The following is an 18,951-nucleotide window of genomic DNA, read 5'->3' as shown; positions in this document are numbered from 1 at the left end:
TCGGGTTAAATCACCACCAGTCAAGTGTCTCTCTCGCTTTCTGTCAAAAGGGGAGTGCAGCCTGTGGTCCTTGAGGACAACGGTGACTTTCAAATGGTTGCAACAGAATAGCAGAAGGGGAGGAAGGTTTGCTGAATCTGACAAAGTGAAGGGCCCTGTAGGCAGGGAATGTAGCGGAGTAAAGTGAGGAGATTGCATGAGTGCGGAGCACTCCTTCCTAGGGGATTTCTGCTCCAACCTCTCCCTTGTCCAGTACCTCGGTTGTAACCATCCTCTATTTCCAGTGCCCGCTATAGGAGAGAAAACGGGAGGGGTGCTTAAGGTTGACAATTAAGGGAACGTAATTGGTTAGTATTGAAAATATTTGGGTACAGGAGGGAAGATTGAGAGGAGGTTTAATAGAGGTGTTTCAAACTATGAGTGGGGTCTATGAGGTGGGTAGAGAAAAGCTGTCCTTATTGATTAAGGTGAATGGTAGAAGGCTCACGGTGACACGAAAAACATTCTTACACAAAGAATAGTTAGGATCTGAAATGCCCTGCCTGAGAATGTGACGGAGGAAAATTCAATTTTGGCTGTCAAAAGGGAATTGGATAAGAACCTGGAAAGTGAATTTGCAGGACTACAGAGAAAGGCGGAAGAGTGGGGTGGGCTGTATTCACCTTGCACAGGCATGAGACACCAATTACTGTAATGATTCACCGATGCTGCTGAGGCAGTTTGAGGTGCTGGAATACTTTGTTTAATGCTCATTTCAGTTTAATCACACCCTTTTCCTCTTCCTCCCCTCATTTGAGGAGAAGGTTAACGGGGCATCGATCAGTGCCGTTCCTGAAGTGGTTGCTAAGTGGAGTGAAATGAAAAATAGAAAAATGTCATTTATATAGTGCCTTTCAGTACCCTTTCAATGCATTTCACAGCCAATGAAGTACCTTTGCTGTCTAACCATGTCATAAATGTGCCAGCCATAAATGCGCACAGCAAGCTTCCAGAAACAACAAGACCGTGACCGGATAACCCAAGTTTAATGATGTTACCATGAGTATTGGCCGGGATGTGGGGGAAGCTGTACTGTTCTCTGAATGTTGTTATCGCGGGATCCTTCACGTTGACCCGAGGGGGCAGATTGGGTTTCGGGCCAACGCCTCATCCAAAAGCCGGCACCTGTGACAGAGCAGCGCTCCTTCATTACTGTGTTGGAGCCTGGATTCTGTGCGCGACAGCTCTGGAGTGGGTGAGAGTGCCTCCCGCTGAGCCACGGGCTGACCCCTGCAGACGGTGTCCCCTCTGACTCTCTTGCACCCCTCGCTGCAGTGAGGGTCACTTGCCTCAGTTTCACACCATCACGCTTCGTGTTCAGGATGAGGATCTGGTTGTTGGTTTGGCTGGTGTGTGAAACCAGAATAGAAAATGCTGGAGACTATTGAGAGGTTCATCCAGATCAGTTTTTCTTTTTTTTTAAAGTGAGCTTAAGGTTTCAGTTTGTCTGATGATCCTGTCCTTTATTTCCAGGATTGTTTCCAACCTTCAGAATTTCGAACATACAGTGCAGAAGTTGGCCATTCGGCCCATCAAGTTTGCACCGACCCTTGGAAAGAGCACCACACTTAAGCCCCACACCTCCACCCTATCCCTGTAACCCAGTAACCCCCATCTAACCTTTCCTTTTTAGACACTAAGGGCAATTTAGCATGGCCAATCCACCTAACCTGCACATCTTTGGACAGTAGGAGGAAACCGGAGCATCCAGGGGAAACCCATGTAGTCGCAGGGAGAACGTGCAAACTCCGCACAGACAGTGACCCAAGCTGGGAATCAAACCTGGGACCCTGGCGCTGTGAAGCAACTGTGCTAACCACCGTGCTACTGAGCTGCCCTTATTTTTATTCCAATTTACTTTCATTTGTTTTATGCAGGCATCTAACTGATCATTCTCCTTGTTTGTTCCTGCAGGATGTTGCAGTTTCTAATTAACAAAATTAGTGTCATTATTTTTCAAACGCAAACAGGAATTGTTTTATCCTGCTTGCGTTTGAACGATGATGAGTTCCAGGTTTCCATTTGAAATGCCCTGAAGCATGTTTACCTCCTCCTTCCCTTGAAGAGGCTGAAAGAGTAGTAACGGTCATTGTGCAATGTGGCATTTTGTTTTTAAAAGAGTTCCTTGAAGTCATCAAGCTCGGCAAGCTAGATTGGCACCATTGAAGTTCAGGAATGCACAGTGGGACCTCTATCTTCTGCCCTCTTGTCCTTGCTCCACCAATAGAATGGAATCCCTACAGGTCAGAACGGATCAGAATGGCTTACCCCATATCCTGAGATTGTGATCCTTGTTCTAGAACCACCTCTCCTAGCCAGAGGAAAAATCATCATTGAATCCAATCCAGTCTGCCCAGTCCTGTCAGAAATTTATACGTTTCGATGAGATTCCCCCCTCCTCATTCTTCTAAACTCCAATGCATACAAGCCTAGTTGGCCCAATCTTTCCTCACATGACAATCCAGCTATTCAAGGAATCAGTCTGGTGAGCCTTTGTTGCACTCCCTCTATGACAAGGGTATCTTTTTTCAGTAAGGAGACCAAAACTGCATGCAATATTCCAGGTGTGCTCTGTAAAGCTGCAGTAAGACATCCTTCTGTACTGAAATTCTCTTGCAATGAAGACCAACATGCCATTTAACTTCCTAACTGCTTACTGCACCTAGAACATAGAACATTACAGCGCAGTACGGGCCCTTCGGCCCTCGATGTTGCGCCGACCTGTGAAACCATCTGAAGCCTATCTGACCTACACTATTCCATTTTCATCCATATGTATATCCAGTGACCATTTAAATGCCCTTAAAGTTGGCGAGTCTACTACTGTTGCAGGCAGGGCGTTCCACACCCCTACTAATCTCTGAGTAAAGAAACTGCCTCTGATATCTGTCCTATATCTACTACCCCTCAATTTAAAGCTATGTCCCCTCGTGTTGGTCATCACCATCCGAGGAAAAAGACTCTCACTGTCCACTCTATCTAACCCTCTGACTATCTTATATGTCTCTATTAAGTCACCTCTCAGCCTTCTCCTCTCTAACAAAAACAACCTCAAGTCCCTGAGCCTTTCCTCGTAAGACCTTCCCTCCATACCAGGCAACATCCTAGTAAATCTCCTCTGAACCCTTTCCAAAGCTTCCACATCCTTCCTATAATGTGGTGACCAGAACTGCACGCAGTACTCCAGGAGCGGCCGCACCAGAGTTATGTACAGCTGCAGCATGACCTTGTGGCTCCGAAACTCAATCCCCCTACTGATAAAGGCTAGCACACCATATGCCTTCTTAACAGCCCTATTAACCTGGGTGGCAACTTTCAGGGATTTATGTACCTGGATGCTGAGATCTCTCTGTTCATCTACACTACCAAGAATCTTGCCATTAGCCCAGTACTCTGCATTCCTGTTACTCCTTCCAAAGTGAACCACCTCACACTTTTCCACATTAAACTCCATCTGCCACCTCTCAGCCCAGCTCTGCAGCGTATCTATGTCCCTCTGTATCCTATAACATCCTTCAGCACTATCCACAACTCCACCGACCTTCGTGTCATCTGCAAATTTACTAACCCATCCTTCTACACCCTCTTCCAGGTCATTTATAAAAATGACAAACAGCAGTGGCCCCAAAACAGATCCTTGCAGTACACCACTAGTAACTGAACTCCAGGATGAACATTTGCCATCAACCACCACCCTCTGTCTTCTTTCAGCTAGCCAATTACTGATCCAAACCGCTAAATCACCTTCAATCCCATACTTTATTTTCTGCAATCCATATACACCACATCAACTGCTTTACCCTCATCCACCTGTTTGGTCACCTTCTCAAAAAACTCAATAAGGTTTGTGAGGCATGACCTACCCTTCACAAAACCGTGTTGACTATCGCTAATCAACTTGTTCTTTTCAAGATGATTATAAACCCTATCTCTTATAACCTTTTCCAACATTTTACACACAACCGAAGTAAGGCTCACAGGTCTATAATTACCAGGGTTGTCTCTACTCCCCTTCTTTAACAAGGGGACAACATTTGCTATCCTCCAGTCTTCCGGCACTATTCCTGTCGACAAAGACGACATAAAGATCAAGGACAAAGGCTCTGCAATCTCCTCCCTGGCTTCCCAGAGAATCCTAGGATAAATCCCATCTGGCCCAGGGGACTGCATGCTTGTTTTCCGTGACGGGTTGAAATGACACCCAGGTCCCTCTGTACATCAACATTTCCCAATCTATCACCATTTAAATAATACTCTGCCATTCTGTTGTTCTCTTTATCCATGTTATAGTTCGTCTGCTATGCTTTTTGTTCAATCTGTTTAAGTAGCCTTCAAGCCTCTGTACTTCCTCCTCGCCACTCACAGTTCCACACAGTTTAGTATCATCAGTAAACCAGCAAATATTACATCCGATTCCCTGATCCAGATAAGTCTACTGTTAGACTGGAACATCTTTTTAGAGCTCTCTAGTTTTCAGAGTAATTCACAAAGTTATTCTGTTGTCTTTCGACAGCTGTATCTCGCGCTTGACACAGGTGTGCAGGGGGAGGGAGATGCAAATTTTTAAAGTTGCCGCCCTGCTCCTCGCCATCTATTAGTGTTACCAGACATTCCGAATAAAGACGTGTAGATATCCCAATTGAGCATGTAGGGTAGAGAGACCAGAACTGTTCCCTCTGGTGGGGTGCCATAAAAGCAGCAACTCATTCCGAAAGGGTTTTTGCTATTTTGTTTGATGACATCCAAACTCTTTTGTCCTCTGTTTTGAAACTGCCGTCCGTGAGCGAATCCTGTGGGATCAGAGAGTTCATCCGATTTCTGTCTTTGTAGGGTTGCTCAAAATGCGAGTCATCAACCACAAATTTCTTAATTTTTCACTGTAATTGATTTAATAATGTTGTTTTAGTTACTATATTAAAATGTTCTTCCCGCAACAATGTTTCAATTTTGCTCGAGATAATTGCTAGTGTCTTTCAAATGTTAGAATAAATCTCTCAGTTGGTATTTTCCATCCTTGTGTTCAAATCGCTCCATGGCCTCGCCCTTCCCTGTCTCCAGTAGCCCCTCCAGCCCTACCTGATCTCTGCACTCCTCCAATTCTGATCTCGCAGTCATTTGGCATCTCCATTGTTCCACTATTGGTGGCCATGCCATTGGCTGCGTGGTCCCTAAACTGTGGATTTCCCCCCTAAACCTCTCCTCTTCCCCCCCCCCCCCCCCCCCCCCTCTCTCCTACAATGCAACACTCCTTTTAAAAACTCCCTCTTTAACCAAACCTTTGATTACCAGTCCTAATCTTGTTTATTTGATTCAGTGCAAAGTCCTGTTGGCCAATGCTCCTGTGCCTTGGGATATTTTACTAAGTTAAATGTGCTGTATAAATACAAGTTGTTGTTTAAACTCTTCCTCTGCAGAGAAAAGTTTGAAAACTACTGTCTTCTAGTTTTCTAACTCTTAATTATTGAGCAAATGGAGTCACCCATTAGCGGAGTCTTGCTGGGTTAAAATGGGTTTTCATTTGCATGAGCCCTTCAGGGGCAGTACATGGGTTTTTTCCCCTGATTTTATTTTTCTGCGTGATTTTGACCAGATTTTGTTTTCTCTCTCTCTGTCCTATTTCAGGAGACAGGCTCCCGTGACCTTTCCTGGCACTCATTAGTTCACGCCCGGTCAGAGGTTAGGATCTGTGAAGATGGCCTGCACCATGCTGCTGTGAAAGCCGAAATAAGTGGCCGGAGAAACCAAGGCGATTCGATGGACTCTGGAAGAAAATGTCTTGTGAACTGAACTGCATCTTGTGAACGGAACCTATTAAGTATTTTCATTAGGGTTTAGCTGCAGTAGAAAGCCATGATCTGCTCTGACCAGTATAATTAGCTGTGTTAAAACTGTTTGGATCAGCCTGTTGTTGATTAGTGACTTTCCTTTGAGGGTCTGTCCTGCTCATATAAACTTAACGGGCACCCACGTTTGCTGGAAATTGCTGCCTTCAGCTCTGAGCAAATAGAACACGGGTTAACACCAATAAAACCAAAGCTGGCGTCACTCCATGGAAATTTATTTGGGGCCTCACCTAGGACGAACTAGAGTTCCACTGCAGGGCAGAGATAAAACGCAACAAGAGTCTGCTTGTAAGAAGCTTGTCCGTGCTAAAGCACAGCAGAATCATCTGAATTCTAACGGGTTCAAAGTTCCTTTTCTTCTCCAACTGACCAAAACTAGCCAAATTCTGTGCTGACCTCGTTCGATTTTGCCAACGCTGACGGAACTGCAAGAGTGTTGATCAAAAGTGGCCACCCCACCCTGTGGAGAGCCTGACGTTCTATGGCTTTAACCCAAGGCTGTCCTGAAACTGGCTAGAACTGGAGCAAGCTCTGCATCAATGAGGTGACGAGTCCTTTCTGTGAGAGAGCGTGCGGCAATCCTGGTGGTAATGCCTCGCCGAGGCCTACTAATGCACGCTTGGACACGGCGCCTACTGCTAGGCCTCGCTCTGTTTTTCTGCCTCATCTCCCTCTTGTACTTGCTAGAGTGCACGCCCCGGCCGGATAATGACCCCCTTCTTCTTGGTGTTCCAGGAAAACAGTACGGCAAAGAATACTATCAGGCCCTCCTGCAGGAACAGGAGGAGCACTACCTGACACGCGCTTCGAGTCTCAAGCGGCAGATCACTCAGCTGAAGCAGGAGCTCCAGGAAATGAGTGAGAAGCTGAAATCCGTGCAGGAGAAGAAGAGCCCAGCTCTAACTGGCGGAGGAGGCCAGAACAGCAAGGAGAATTTTCCCAATGATTTGCTGGAGTTCTTGCACTCTCAGATTGACAAGGCTGAGGTTAGCGTGGGCGCCAGGGTACCCAGCGAGTATGCAGTGGTGCCCTTTGAAAGCTTCACTCTGACTAAAGTCTACCAGCTGGAGATGGGCCTGACCCGGCACCCTGAGGAGAAAGCCGTTCGGAAGGATCGCAGGGATGACTTCGCTGAGGCCATTGAGGCTGGTTTAGAAGTATTGAATAACCCTGAGGAGGAGGAAGATAATGACAATGAAGCTGCTGATGACCGAACACAGAAACACACCTACACTGAGAATGACTTTGTAGAAGGTGCAGTACCATATATTTTACATTCAGTTATGGGTCCATAGTTGTGGAATAGAAGAATGAAAATGAAGTAAAACTTGATTTATAGCGTGATTTTTGCAATCTCGGAACCTCCCAAAGTGCAGTACTGCTAATGAAGTTAATTTTTAAAGTGTAGTCACTTTTGTAACGTGGCAACTAATTTGCACATACTATGCCCCCACAGTAATCTGTTTTCGAGGTGTTGATTAAGTGATTAATATTGGCCAAAACATTGGGGGAAACTCCCTTGTTCTTGGGAGCTTCTATATCCACTTGAGAGGACAGATAGGTTTGACGTTTCATCCAAACAACAGAAAATCTGATAACTCCCTCCCTCGGTCCGGCTCTGGAGTGTCAGTCTAGATTTGTAGGCTTGGATTCTGGAATGAGATTTGCCACTTTGCGTAGTTTTTTAGAAATTCATTTTTGAAGAGATGCGGGCTTCGGTGGCTCGGCCACCATTTGTTGTCCATCCCTAAGTGCCTTTGAAAAGGTGGTGGGGGGATTTTGATCCAGTGACAGAGAAGGAATGGCGATTCCAAGTCAGGATGGGAAGTGACTTGAAATTCAACTTCCAGGTGGTGGGATTCCCATGTATCTGCTGCCCTTGTTCTTCTAGATGGTCGTGGGTTTGGAAGTTCCTGCAGTGCACCTTACAGATGGTACACACGGCTACTACTGTGTGGCGGTGGTGGAGGGTTTGAATGTGTGTGGAAGGGGGAGCAATCAAGCGGGCTGCTTTGTCCTGGATGGTGTCGAGCTTCTTTAGTTGTTGTTGGAGCTGCACTCATCCAGGCAAGTGGAGAGTATTCCATCACACTCCTGACTTGTGCCTTGTAACTGGTGGACAGGCTTTGGGGGGTCAGGAGGTGAGTTACTCACCACAGAATTCCCAGTCTCTGACCTGCTCTTGTAGCCACAGTATTCATATGGTTAGTCCAGTTCAATTTCTGGTCAGTGATAACCCCAGGATAGTTATAGTTGGGGATCCAGCGATGGTAATGCCATTGAATGCCGAGGGGCGATGGTTAGATTCTCTCTTATTGGAGATGGTCATTGCCTGGCACTTGTGTGACACGAATGTTAATTGCCACTTGTCGGCCCAAGCCTAGATATTGTCCAGGCCTTGCTGTATTTGCACGTGGACTGCTTCAGTGTCTGAGGAGTCTCAAATGATGCGGAGCATTGTGCAATCATCAGTGAACATCACCACATCTGACCTTATGTTGGAAGGAAGGTCATTGTATGGTTAAAAGCTGTGTAGTCTTGAGCATGTTTTAATCAGCAAGCTGCAAGGATTCTGATACTTTTAATTAACGCAAACAAAAATAAATCACAGAATTGTTACGTGTAGAAGGAGGCCATTGGCCCATCATGTCTGCTCCGGCTCTCCAAGTGAGCAACGTATTTAGCTCCATTGTGCCGCCTTACTCCTCCTAAATCTGCACATTCACTTCAAACAACAGTCTAATTCCCTTTTGAATGTTTCAATTGAACCTGCCCCCAACATGTTCTCGGGCAGTGTATTGCAGAACCAGTCGCTGTGTTAAAAACTTTCCCTCATTTCACTAGTACTTTTACCTCCTGTGTCCCCTCGTTCTCAATCCTTTCAAAAGCGGGAACCCTATCTCCTCTATCTAGACCCTTCATGATTTTGAATACCTCCATCTAATCTTCTCTCAGCCTTCTTTTCTTGAAGGAAAACATTCCCAACTTCTTCATAACTGCGTTCCCCATTCCAGAAACCATTCTCATGAATAAGCATTCAACCAATTAGCGTGTTGACTTTTAATGGAGTTGTTGCCCTTGTAGAACTGTTCCAGTGTACCATTGAAGTGTTGTGATGTTGCATTTTCATTGGCATTGTCCTTTAGACGAGTCCCAGTTTCTCACCTCTGATAGTTCAGCAATTGAATGTTAAGGAATACAGTTCAGTAATTGAATGTTAAGGCATACATGACACTAATTGAAAAAAGAACAGGGTGTTCTCTGTTCCGCCAAGCACTTCTGTCAACAGCCTCACAAACTGAATAACTGGTTAATCATCTCCTTTCCTGCTTGTGAGATTTGATGTGGGAAACACCATATCTTTACCTTAAATCTAACAGTGAAACTGCACACATCATTCATCGAGGTGACACTTGCCTTTTATGGTGGGTTTGCCAACCAGTGTGGGAACTGGCAGAATTCTCGAGAGTAGATCAGTAAGAAGGAACTTGCATTTATATAGTGCCTCTCGTGGCCTCAGTTTATCCTAAAATGCTTCACGGCCAGTGGTTGCTTCGAAGTGCGGCTGCTGTTGCAAGGTTGGAAACTTGTTCTCCCCGTGTTTGCGTGGGTTGCGCCCCCACAACCCAAAGATGTGCAGGGTAGGTGGATTGGCTATGTTAGCATTGCCCCTTAATTGGGAAAAATATACTTGGGATTCTCTAAATTTAAAATAAATTTTAAAAAGTTGTAAATGTGGCGGCCAGTTTGCACACACCCAAGTTTGCAGAAATGATGTAATAAAGGTCCAAGAAGCTGTTTAAATTATGCTGTTGGTGGGAATAAATATTGGCCAAGGCACCGGGGACAGCTCTCCTGCTCTTCTTTGAAATAGTGTTTGCCTGTACGTAAGCCCTGATTGAAACTGGATGATCAGTGGCATGAAACAATTTGAAACCTCACTGGTTCTATTAACTAAAAATGTGTTTCTAATGTGGAACTTGCTCGTTAATGGATATCCAGTTCATTTGAATGTGTGATTACAGGACCCATTAGCTCGGGTGCAATTTCAGGAAAAAATAACTAATTTACAGGGGCGTTTGGACCTGCTAAGCCTCTGCCATCACCATTCCAAACTACTATTCTGTGATGGAGGGTAACTCCCTGTTCTTGATACATTACAACAGTGACTGCACGTCAGGCCCTCAAGCGGCCATGGTAGGTGCTACATAAATTCAAATGGTGAACATGAAGGTCTAGGTAGAGCAACAGTCTCCAAAGGGGGAAGGGTGGAGGACCAGGGGCACCAATCTAAGGGGATGGGCAATGAACCAAAGGTGGCACAAATAATTTTTACGCACTGTCCCCTAGGGGAGAATAAAAAATGTCCAGGTGAAAGTTGAGGAAAATATTTAATGTGCTCTCAGTCACTGTAAAACCAACAAGAAGGTTAAGATTTGGAATTCACTGCCTGAGAATGTGGTGGAATTTTCTTCCATCTTGATTTTCAAAAGAAGTTAGATAAGTATGTGAATTGAAAGGATTTGCAAAGCTATGCAAAAAGGATGGGGGAGTTTGAACTGGTGAATTGCTTTTGCCTGATGACTTGCACAAACACAGTGGACCAAGAAACCTCCTTCAGGGCTGTAATCATTCTATAATTCAAAGTATTTCTTGTTTTCCACCCGTCCCTTTTGGGACATAGAACATAGAGAAATACAGCACAGAACAGGCCCTTCGGCCCATGATGTTGTGCCGAACTTTTGTCCTAGTTTAATCTTAGTGTCCAAAATTGTATGATAATCTAAGGGCAATTTAGCATGGCCAATCCACCCAACCTGCACATCTTTGGACTGTGGGAGAAAACCGGAGCACCCGGAGGAAACCCACGCACACACGGGGAGGACGTGCAGACTCCACACAGACAGTGACCCAAGCCGGAATCGAACCTGGGACCCTGGAGCTGTGAAGCAATTGTGATAACCACAATGCTACCGTGCTGCCCTTTAGAACAAATTCATCTACACTCCATTATTCTACCATAATCTATGTACCTATCCAATAGCCGCTTGAAGGTCCATAATGTTTCCGACTCAACTACTACCACAGGCAGTGCATTCCATGCCCCCACTACTCTCTTGGTAAAGAACCTACCTCTGACATCCCCCTTATATCTTCCACCATTCACCATAAATTTATGTCCCCTTGTAATGGTTTGTTCCACCCGGGGAAAAAGTCTCTGACTGTCTACTCTATCTATTCCCATGATCATCTTATAAACCTCTATCAAGTCGCCCCTCATCCTTCTCCGTTCTAATGAGAAAAGGCCTAGCATCCTCAACCTTTCCTTGTAAGACCTACTCTCCATTCCAGGCAACATCCTGGTAAATCTCCTTTGCCCCTTTCCAAAGGCATATTCGGATTCTCCCAAGTGTCCTTCCTACACTGATGGGGAATGCGTTAAAATCATTCCCTCAACTTTCCTCTCCTCGCTCTCCCACTGTACAGAAAGTCACTGTTCCGAGACGTAGTCACCTGAGGCACCCTTCACCAGCCGCTTACCCTGCAAAGATTTTTACATTAAATCCCGATTATCTTTTTGTGTTGGGTGGTGAATGTACAGAACAGACTGCCTGGGTGAATGGTAAAGGCAGGTAATGATGGCTGATTCCAGATAAATCTCCAGCAGAGTAAATGATCGAGGAGGTGAAAAAACAGGGAGTATGTCAATGTTTGAACCAGCTAGATTTTCTTCCATTCCTCTTGTGTAATTAATACATTCTGAAACCAATATTTGTTTATTTGTGAGTGTATAAAATGTATTGTGGCTTGGCTACTGAAAATGACTCGTCTAGCACTTGAAATTATAATGAGCAAACTTGTTGACAGAACGGAGACAGAATTAAATGGGCATGAAGAGTCTTGTGTATCTATTATCACATAATCTTCCTTTGTATAGGCTGTTGATAGGACACTTGAAGACTGCTTAACTGGGATTATAGGATGGGTGAGATCTGAACCAAGCTCGGCCCAAGTCATTTCATGATCACCATAAATCTCGCCAATTTTCAATTTTGCAGATTTTCAAGTGGATTTTTGAACAGAAATGTAATTCCCTGGAGACCATTAAAGAGGATTTGAGGTGCAGGAGGGAAATGCGGAAATTCTGCTGAGCGAAGAGCATATTAATCCGTTTCCCCATCAGCAAAGGCATTAACCCATTTATTTGCAACAGATTGGCTCCTCTACTGATGTAGCAAAGAGGAATTTCAGAGAAATATGCTGAGTCTTCGTCCTATAGCGTCAGTTCAGCATTAATTTATTCTCTTTAATCCCTTCAAGGAAGTGCTTTGCGTCTGCCGAGCCAATGTGCTATTTCTCTTTCAGCATCAGTAAGGAGCATCCATTCGATGTTTTGAGCTGATTTAATATTTGGACTTGTGAGAATGGAGACTGTTTCAGTCAGGAATCTTATCTAATTGTTTTGTCTGAGTGCACTGGCAGGTCTCATACTTACTCTAGTCTGTGGAAAATCTATGAACAGGACTGTATGTTGAGGTTTCATGATTTAAGGTAGCCCATCATATTCGTATAGATCAGCCAGGATCTGATTGAATGCTCGAGGGGCTGAATGGCCAATTCCTGTTCCTATGGTTGCTGGTTTTACATTTATAAATATCAGCAACATCTCACAAGGTATTCTTGTAGGTCAGGTAGGCAATGAGCCATTTGCTAATTATAGTTTTAGACTGCAATGTTATCAAAAGAAAAGCCAAGAATCTGCCTGCAATATGGTGAAGAAAACATGACCAGAAAGGTATTTGTTTGAGAAGGCACTGAACTAGCTTGTTTTCACGCACAACAGGACGTGGGGCGAGTGGGGATGTTTTAAGTGGTAAGAGGTGACACTGATAACAAATTGCACAATCGTGTCAGGGAGTTGTTCAGAACGATCAAGGCTTGGAATGGGTTTCTTGCAAGGGTAGTGGAGGCAAAAGTTAGCTGCCTGTTGTATTGGTGGAGATCAGGGGGTATGGACATGCATGGGGTGGCAGTCTGCTGTTTTTGGACCAGCACCAGAATAAATGACAACAAGAAGCTGCCAGACCGTTGCCCAGAAAATCAGTTGCCGCTTTTTATTTTTAACATTCTTTGAGGGAAGGATGCCGCCTTGCATGTGATGCATGTCCCAAACTGTGGCTGATGTCGTGCTCCGAGTGAGGGCCCTCTTAAACTATACGGTTGTGATCACGAAAGGGAAATTGTTCAGGCGGCCTTTTGGCAACGTCCCAGGCATCTGTCAGCATTTTGTTGAGAATATTGTCACCTCCAAGTAATGAAAATGAAAATCGCTTATTGTCACGAATAGGCTTCAAATGAAGTTACTGTGAAAAGCCCCTAGTCGCCACATTCCGGCGCCTGTTCGGGGAGGCTGGTACGGGAATTGAACCGTGCTGCTGGTCTGCTTTAAAAGCCAGTGATTTAGCCCAGTGTGCTAAACCAGCCCCAAAACTATCCTGTCATTCACCATCTGATGCCATTGAGAGAGTGACGTTCTCGAGGGTTGTGACAGTACTAGGGCTGAGCCCATCGCTACCTTGGGAGGGCATCTGAGGAAGGACAACTAATGTAACCTTTTGTTATGGCCAGGTGAGAAGGTGTGAACTGCTCACCTCTATTCAACCACCTCAGTTGGTTACAACGGGTTAAGTTTTTTTTCCACCCCCCAAGAATATGCCTTTTGTGCTGAAAGCTTTATTAACACTCCCTGTGTCACTTGCAATCTCGCTGCAGCCTGACTTGTTATACTTCACCCATTATGTATTAACCAGGGGATTGGGGTGGATCTGTATGTGGCAGCCATTATTTCAATATCCAGCACTTTGCATTTTAACGTCTCTTCCTTAGATAGGGGTGAGTTTCTATGGATCTTTGAACCATAGGTAAAGTCTCCTCTCTCTTCACACTCTCCTGAGGGTGTCTTGTTTGTTTTTTAACCTTCATTCTGGAAATTGGCCTTGCGTTTTTAAGTAATTTGTTCTGTCTCATTGCAAATGTCATTGTTTCCAGTCAATTGAAAGTTTAAAAAGTTATATTTTCAAAACATAAAGAGACACAGCCTTGTGACAGTTTCCATATTGTCCACAGCCTAAGAACAAATGTGCTTTTTAAAAATGACCTGTCAGGATCTAGCAATTGGCCGCCTCCTTCATCTTTACATCTGTTGGACTCTTGTGATCTGGGCGAGTGTCTGATCATCATACACCAGCCCAGTGGATCCCAGGACATCTTTCAAAGGACGGAGATGGCTGCTGGTGTTCAGGCCAGCATCTCCCTCAAACAAAAAAAGTCCTGCACACTGCCAGCAGGCCAGTTGTCACCACAATTACGTGATGCCACTGTACCATTTAGTAATTTTTCCATCATTTCTTGCAAAAATGAAAACGTTATTTCTAGAGTGGCTGCCTTTAATCAAAGTGAAATGTACACTTTACCTGGAGACATGTTGATGTAACTGGCTGTCCCATTTAGATTGTGTTTTGTCCAGAGTCCACTATCCTTCCTGCCTGTTTGGCTGGCGTCCATCTCCCGTGGTAAACTCTGCACATGGCTTGATTTGAGCACAGTGCAGTTAGAATCCATTGAGCTTTGTTCACTGGGACTAGGTACTGAACACTAGGCCCTTTCTTCAGATCCTTGTAAGAATGCAGCCCTGATCATTAGTCAAACCTCTCCCAGGTTGGTTTGGGGGGAAATGGGTTGCAGTGGAACCTGTCCCTAGAGTTGAATTCTAATTCTGTGGCTGTGACCGAGTTCCTTTTGGGATCATGCACAGAGGGGGTTCATACATACAAGGGGCTACTAAGTCCTAACTGGTAAATGTTGGTGGAGCTAGTACATAACAGAATAAGTGTGCAAAGATGGATTGATAATGTGGAGAAAATGTTTAAATGTCAGGGGGTGGAATACAGCTGGGGGGTAGGGAGGAAATGTGTGGGAGTTTCTGATCTGGGTGAGTCTGTGTGTTAATTTGCACCTTGAAGTTGTGCATCAAACATAACAGTTATCAGGTTATATCCTGGATCAGCAAGTTCTGTTGAAAAACATTTCTTTGCTTTTGACAAAGAAGCGCAGCTTAAAAAGGCAAGCGAGGGACTATAGAACGTATCTTGTAGCCTTGGGTAATGGAGAGGGTGTCCGCTCCTTTTGGAATGATCTGAGTTGTGCATTGTGACAGAGTGTATGACTGAGCTCAGATAGGCATTCTCAACTCTTACTATATGCTCCTTCCTCAGATGAAGTTCAAGTGTACATTTCACTTTGCTTAAAGGAGCAGTGCTCCAGAAGCTAGTGATTTGAAACAAACCTGTTGGACTTTAATCTGGTGTTGTAAGACTTCTAACTGTGCTCACCCCAGTCCAACACCGGCATCTCCAAATCTTACTATATGCAGTATACATTGGGTCGAATGTTATAAGGTGAAGTGGAACTACAAAGTGGTTGCAGCTGTACTGATATTGCAGGAGCTAGTATTTCTCTATCTCTTTATTGTTCTAGCAGCTGCCTTTGAGCCCAGGTGTGTTGTAATCTTTTCATCGCACGCATCCCTATGATGATTGCCTTTAACCACTTGAACCAGTCCTGCTGGTTTGTCTAAGGTGTTAGGGGCCGTGAGAGCCGATTCCACTATTGAAATTAAGATGGAAAAGGCCTAACCCTTCATGTCCCACACAAGCTGTGAACCAACTCAACAACAGCTGGCATTCATATAGCATGTTTGACATCGTGAAACATTCCAAGGTGCTTTGAGGAAGCATTTTAAAGCAAACTTTGACACCAAACCATGTAAGGACATATTAGGACAGATGTGACCAAAAACGTGGTCAAAGAGGTAGACTATAAGGGACTTGACTATTGCTGAAGCCTTCTGAAGCCTTCCGCCTTGGACACATTAGGCCAAGTACAAGAATGCCAAATTTAAATGAGTTACTATACTATAGGAGAAAAGGGTGCTCTTTGGTTAGCAATTCAACGTTCTGGTGAGTGCAAGACGGAAAATTTCTGCAACATGTCTCTCTTTTCAACAATATTTAGGTTTGAAGGACTATCTTCAAGGAAGAAAGAGAGATTAAAGGAGGGCATTCCAGAGCTTAAGTCCCTCCACTCTGTTCCGCGCTCTCACGGCTGATCTCTCAGAGAGGTTTGATCCTTCAACCTCAGGTCTGATCTCGAGTTGATTCATGACAGTCTGTCTGGGTCAATTCCCTGGGGTTAGTGAGCAGACAATAGCTGAGGTTTCCCTCACTAGTGATTGCTCCTACCGAACAGCTTGCTGCCACTCTCTCGCTCTCACTCACACATATACTCACATCGCTCGCATATACTCACATCGCTAGCATAAACTCACATCGCTAGCATAAACTCACATTGCTAGCATAAACTCACATTGCTAGCATAAACTCACATTGCTCGCATATACTCACATCGCTCGCATATACTCACATCGCTCGCATATACTCACATCGCTCGCACACACAATTATCTGAACAAATTGATACCCTCCTGACCGTTGTCACATTATAATTCTCATTGTGCAAACTACAGCTTAGTCTCAATTTCAAAAGCATTATGTATATGAAAGACTGATATATTTCTCATCCTCATTCTCCTGCCTTATCCCCATAACCCCTGATCCCCTCTCCATCACCCAAGGCTACAAAACATGTTCTATAGTCCCCCTCTTGCCTTTTTAGCTGCGCTTCTTTGTCAAAAGCAAAGAAACATTTATCAGCAGGACTCGCTGATCCAGTATATAACCTGACAACTGTTCTGTTTGATGCACAACTTCATAAAGAATGTTACAGTGAGGAAAGATTGACTAGGCTAGGGTTGTTTTCTTTGGAATGGAAGGGGCTGGGGGAGACTTAATTGTGCTGTATGACGTAATGAGGGTCCTGGAGTTTATAGGAAAGGCCTATTTCTCATATGACCATAAGATATAGGAGCAGAAGTAGGCCATTTGGCCCATTGAATCTGCTCCACCATTCAATCACGGCTGATAGATTTCTCATCCCCATTCTCCTGCCTTCTCCCCATAACCCCTGATCCCCTTAATAATCAAGAACCTATCTATCTTTGTCTTCAAGACTCACAGTGATTTGGCCTCCACAGCCTTCTGTGGCAATGCGTTCCACAGATTCATGGATGGCTGAAGAAATTCCTCCTCATCTCCGTTTTAAAGGCTCGACCTTCAGGCTGATGTTGTGCCCTCGGGTTCTAGTCTCTCCTACTAGTGGAAACATCTTCTCCACATCCACTCTATCTAGGCCGCTCCATATTCCGTAAGTTTCAATGAGGCCCCCCCCCCCCCCAATATCCTTCTGAACTCCATCGAGTACAGACCCAGAGCCATCAACCGTTCCTCATATGATGAGCCCTTCATTTCCAGGGATCATCCTTGTCAACATCCTCTGGACCCTTTCCAAGGTCAGCACATCCTTCCTTAGATACGGGGCTCCAAACTCCTCACAATACTCCAAATGGGGTCTGACCAGAGTTTCTACTGTCTCAGAAGTACATCCCTGCTTGTCTCCTAGCCCTCTCAGAATGAATGCTGACATGTTGTTTGCCTTCCTAACTGCCAACTGAACCTGCACGTTAACCTTAAGAGAATACTGAACTAGGACTCGTGAGTCCCTTTGTGCTTCAGATTTCCGAAGCCTTTCCCCATTTAGAAAATTGTCTATGCCTCAATTCCTCCTTCCAAAGTGCACAATCTCACACTTTTCTACATTGCATTCCATCTGCCACTTTCTTTGCCCACTCTCCTAGCTTGTCACATCTTTCAGCAGCCTCTCTGCTTCCTCAACACAGCCTGTCCCTCTACATATCTTTGGATCATCTGCAAACTTAGCAACAATGCCCGCAGTTCCTTCTTCCAGATCCAGTTTTCTTTTAAAAAAACAAACATTTTATTAGTATATTGTGAATATTTGTAGTCCAAACACAGATCCCTACGGAGCACCACTCGTCACCATACTGCAAAAGATCCCCTTATCATCTCTGCCTTATACCAGTCAACGTATCCTCTATCCATGCCAGTACCTTGCCGCCAACACCATGAGCTCTTATTATATCAGCCTCCTGTATGGCACCTGTCAACAGTGTTCTGGAAATACAAAGAGGTGACGTCCATTGCATCCACTTTGTCTAACTTCCTCGTTACCTCCTCAAAGAATGCTAACAGATTTGTCCGGCATGACCTCCCTTTGATGAATCCGTGCTGACTTGGTCTTGTTTTCCGATGCACTTCCAAGTACTCCGCAATCTCATCCTTAATAATGGACTCTAAAATCTTACCAATAACCAAAGTCAGGCTATAATTTCCCGTCTTCTGTCGCCCTCCCTTCTGAAAACATGGGTGTTACATTAGCCATTTTCCAGTCCTCTGGGACCTTCCTGATTCCAGTGATTCCTAAAAGGTCACCAGCAATGCCTCCACAATCTCCTTGGCTCTCTCCTTCAGAACCTTGGGGTGTAGTTCATCTGGTCTGGGTGATTTATGCACCCTTCAGACCTTTCAGCTTCCCCAGCACCTTCTCCTTAGTGGTGGCCATTACACTCACCTCCACCCCCTGACTCTCTTGAAGTTCTGGTGTACCACTGGTGTATTCCACTGTGAAGACTAAAGTATCTGTTCAGTTCCTCTGCCATTTCTTTGTTTCCTATTACTTCTTCTCCAGCCTCATTTTCCAGTGGTCCAATATCTATTCTTGCCTCTCTCCTACCTTTTTATATATTGTAAAAAAGTCTTGCTACCTTTTTTATATTACTAGATAGCTTACACTCATATTTCATCTTCTCCCCCCTTATTGCTTTGCTAGTTGTCCTCTGCTTGCCTTTAAAGGATTCCCAATCTGCTGGCTTCCCACTAACCATCGCCACTTTGTATGCTTTTTCTTTTTCTTTCATGCTGTCCTTGACTTCCCTTGTCAGCCATGGATGCCTTGTTTCCTTAGCATGTTTCCTCCTTGGGATGAATTTTTGTTGTGCCTCCCGAATATCCCCAAAACCTCCTGCCATTGCTGTC

General features: G+C 44.7%; 1 protein-coding gene across 3 annotated transcripts in view; it reads left to right on the top strand.

Moving 5' to 3' along the window:
- csgalnact2 (chondroitin sulfate N-acetylgalactosaminyltransferase 2) overlaps positions 1 to 18,951 on the top strand; it is a 57,375-nt gene that overhangs the window by 21,308 nt on the left and 17,116 nt on the right. For all 3 annotated transcript variants that reach the window (XM_038783000.1, XM_038783002.1, XM_038783001.1), the window contains exon 3: positions 5,662 to 7,136. In XM_038783000.1, the coding sequence (XP_038638928.1) occupies positions 6,473 to 7,136 (664 nt within the window). In that variant the 5' untranslated portion in view covers positions 5,662 to 6,472. The remainder of the gene's footprint in view (positions 1 to 5,661; positions 7,137 to 18,951) is intronic.

This window comes from Scyliorhinus canicula, chromosome 22 (assembly GCF_902713615.1).
Source record: "Scyliorhinus canicula chromosome 22, sScyCan1.1, whole genome shotgun sequence".
Classification (NCBI taxonomy): Eukaryota; Metazoa; Chordata; class Chondrichthyes; order Carcharhiniformes; family Scyliorhinidae; genus Scyliorhinus; species Scyliorhinus canicula.
This window is presented reverse-complemented; position numbering and strand designations above follow the sequence as displayed.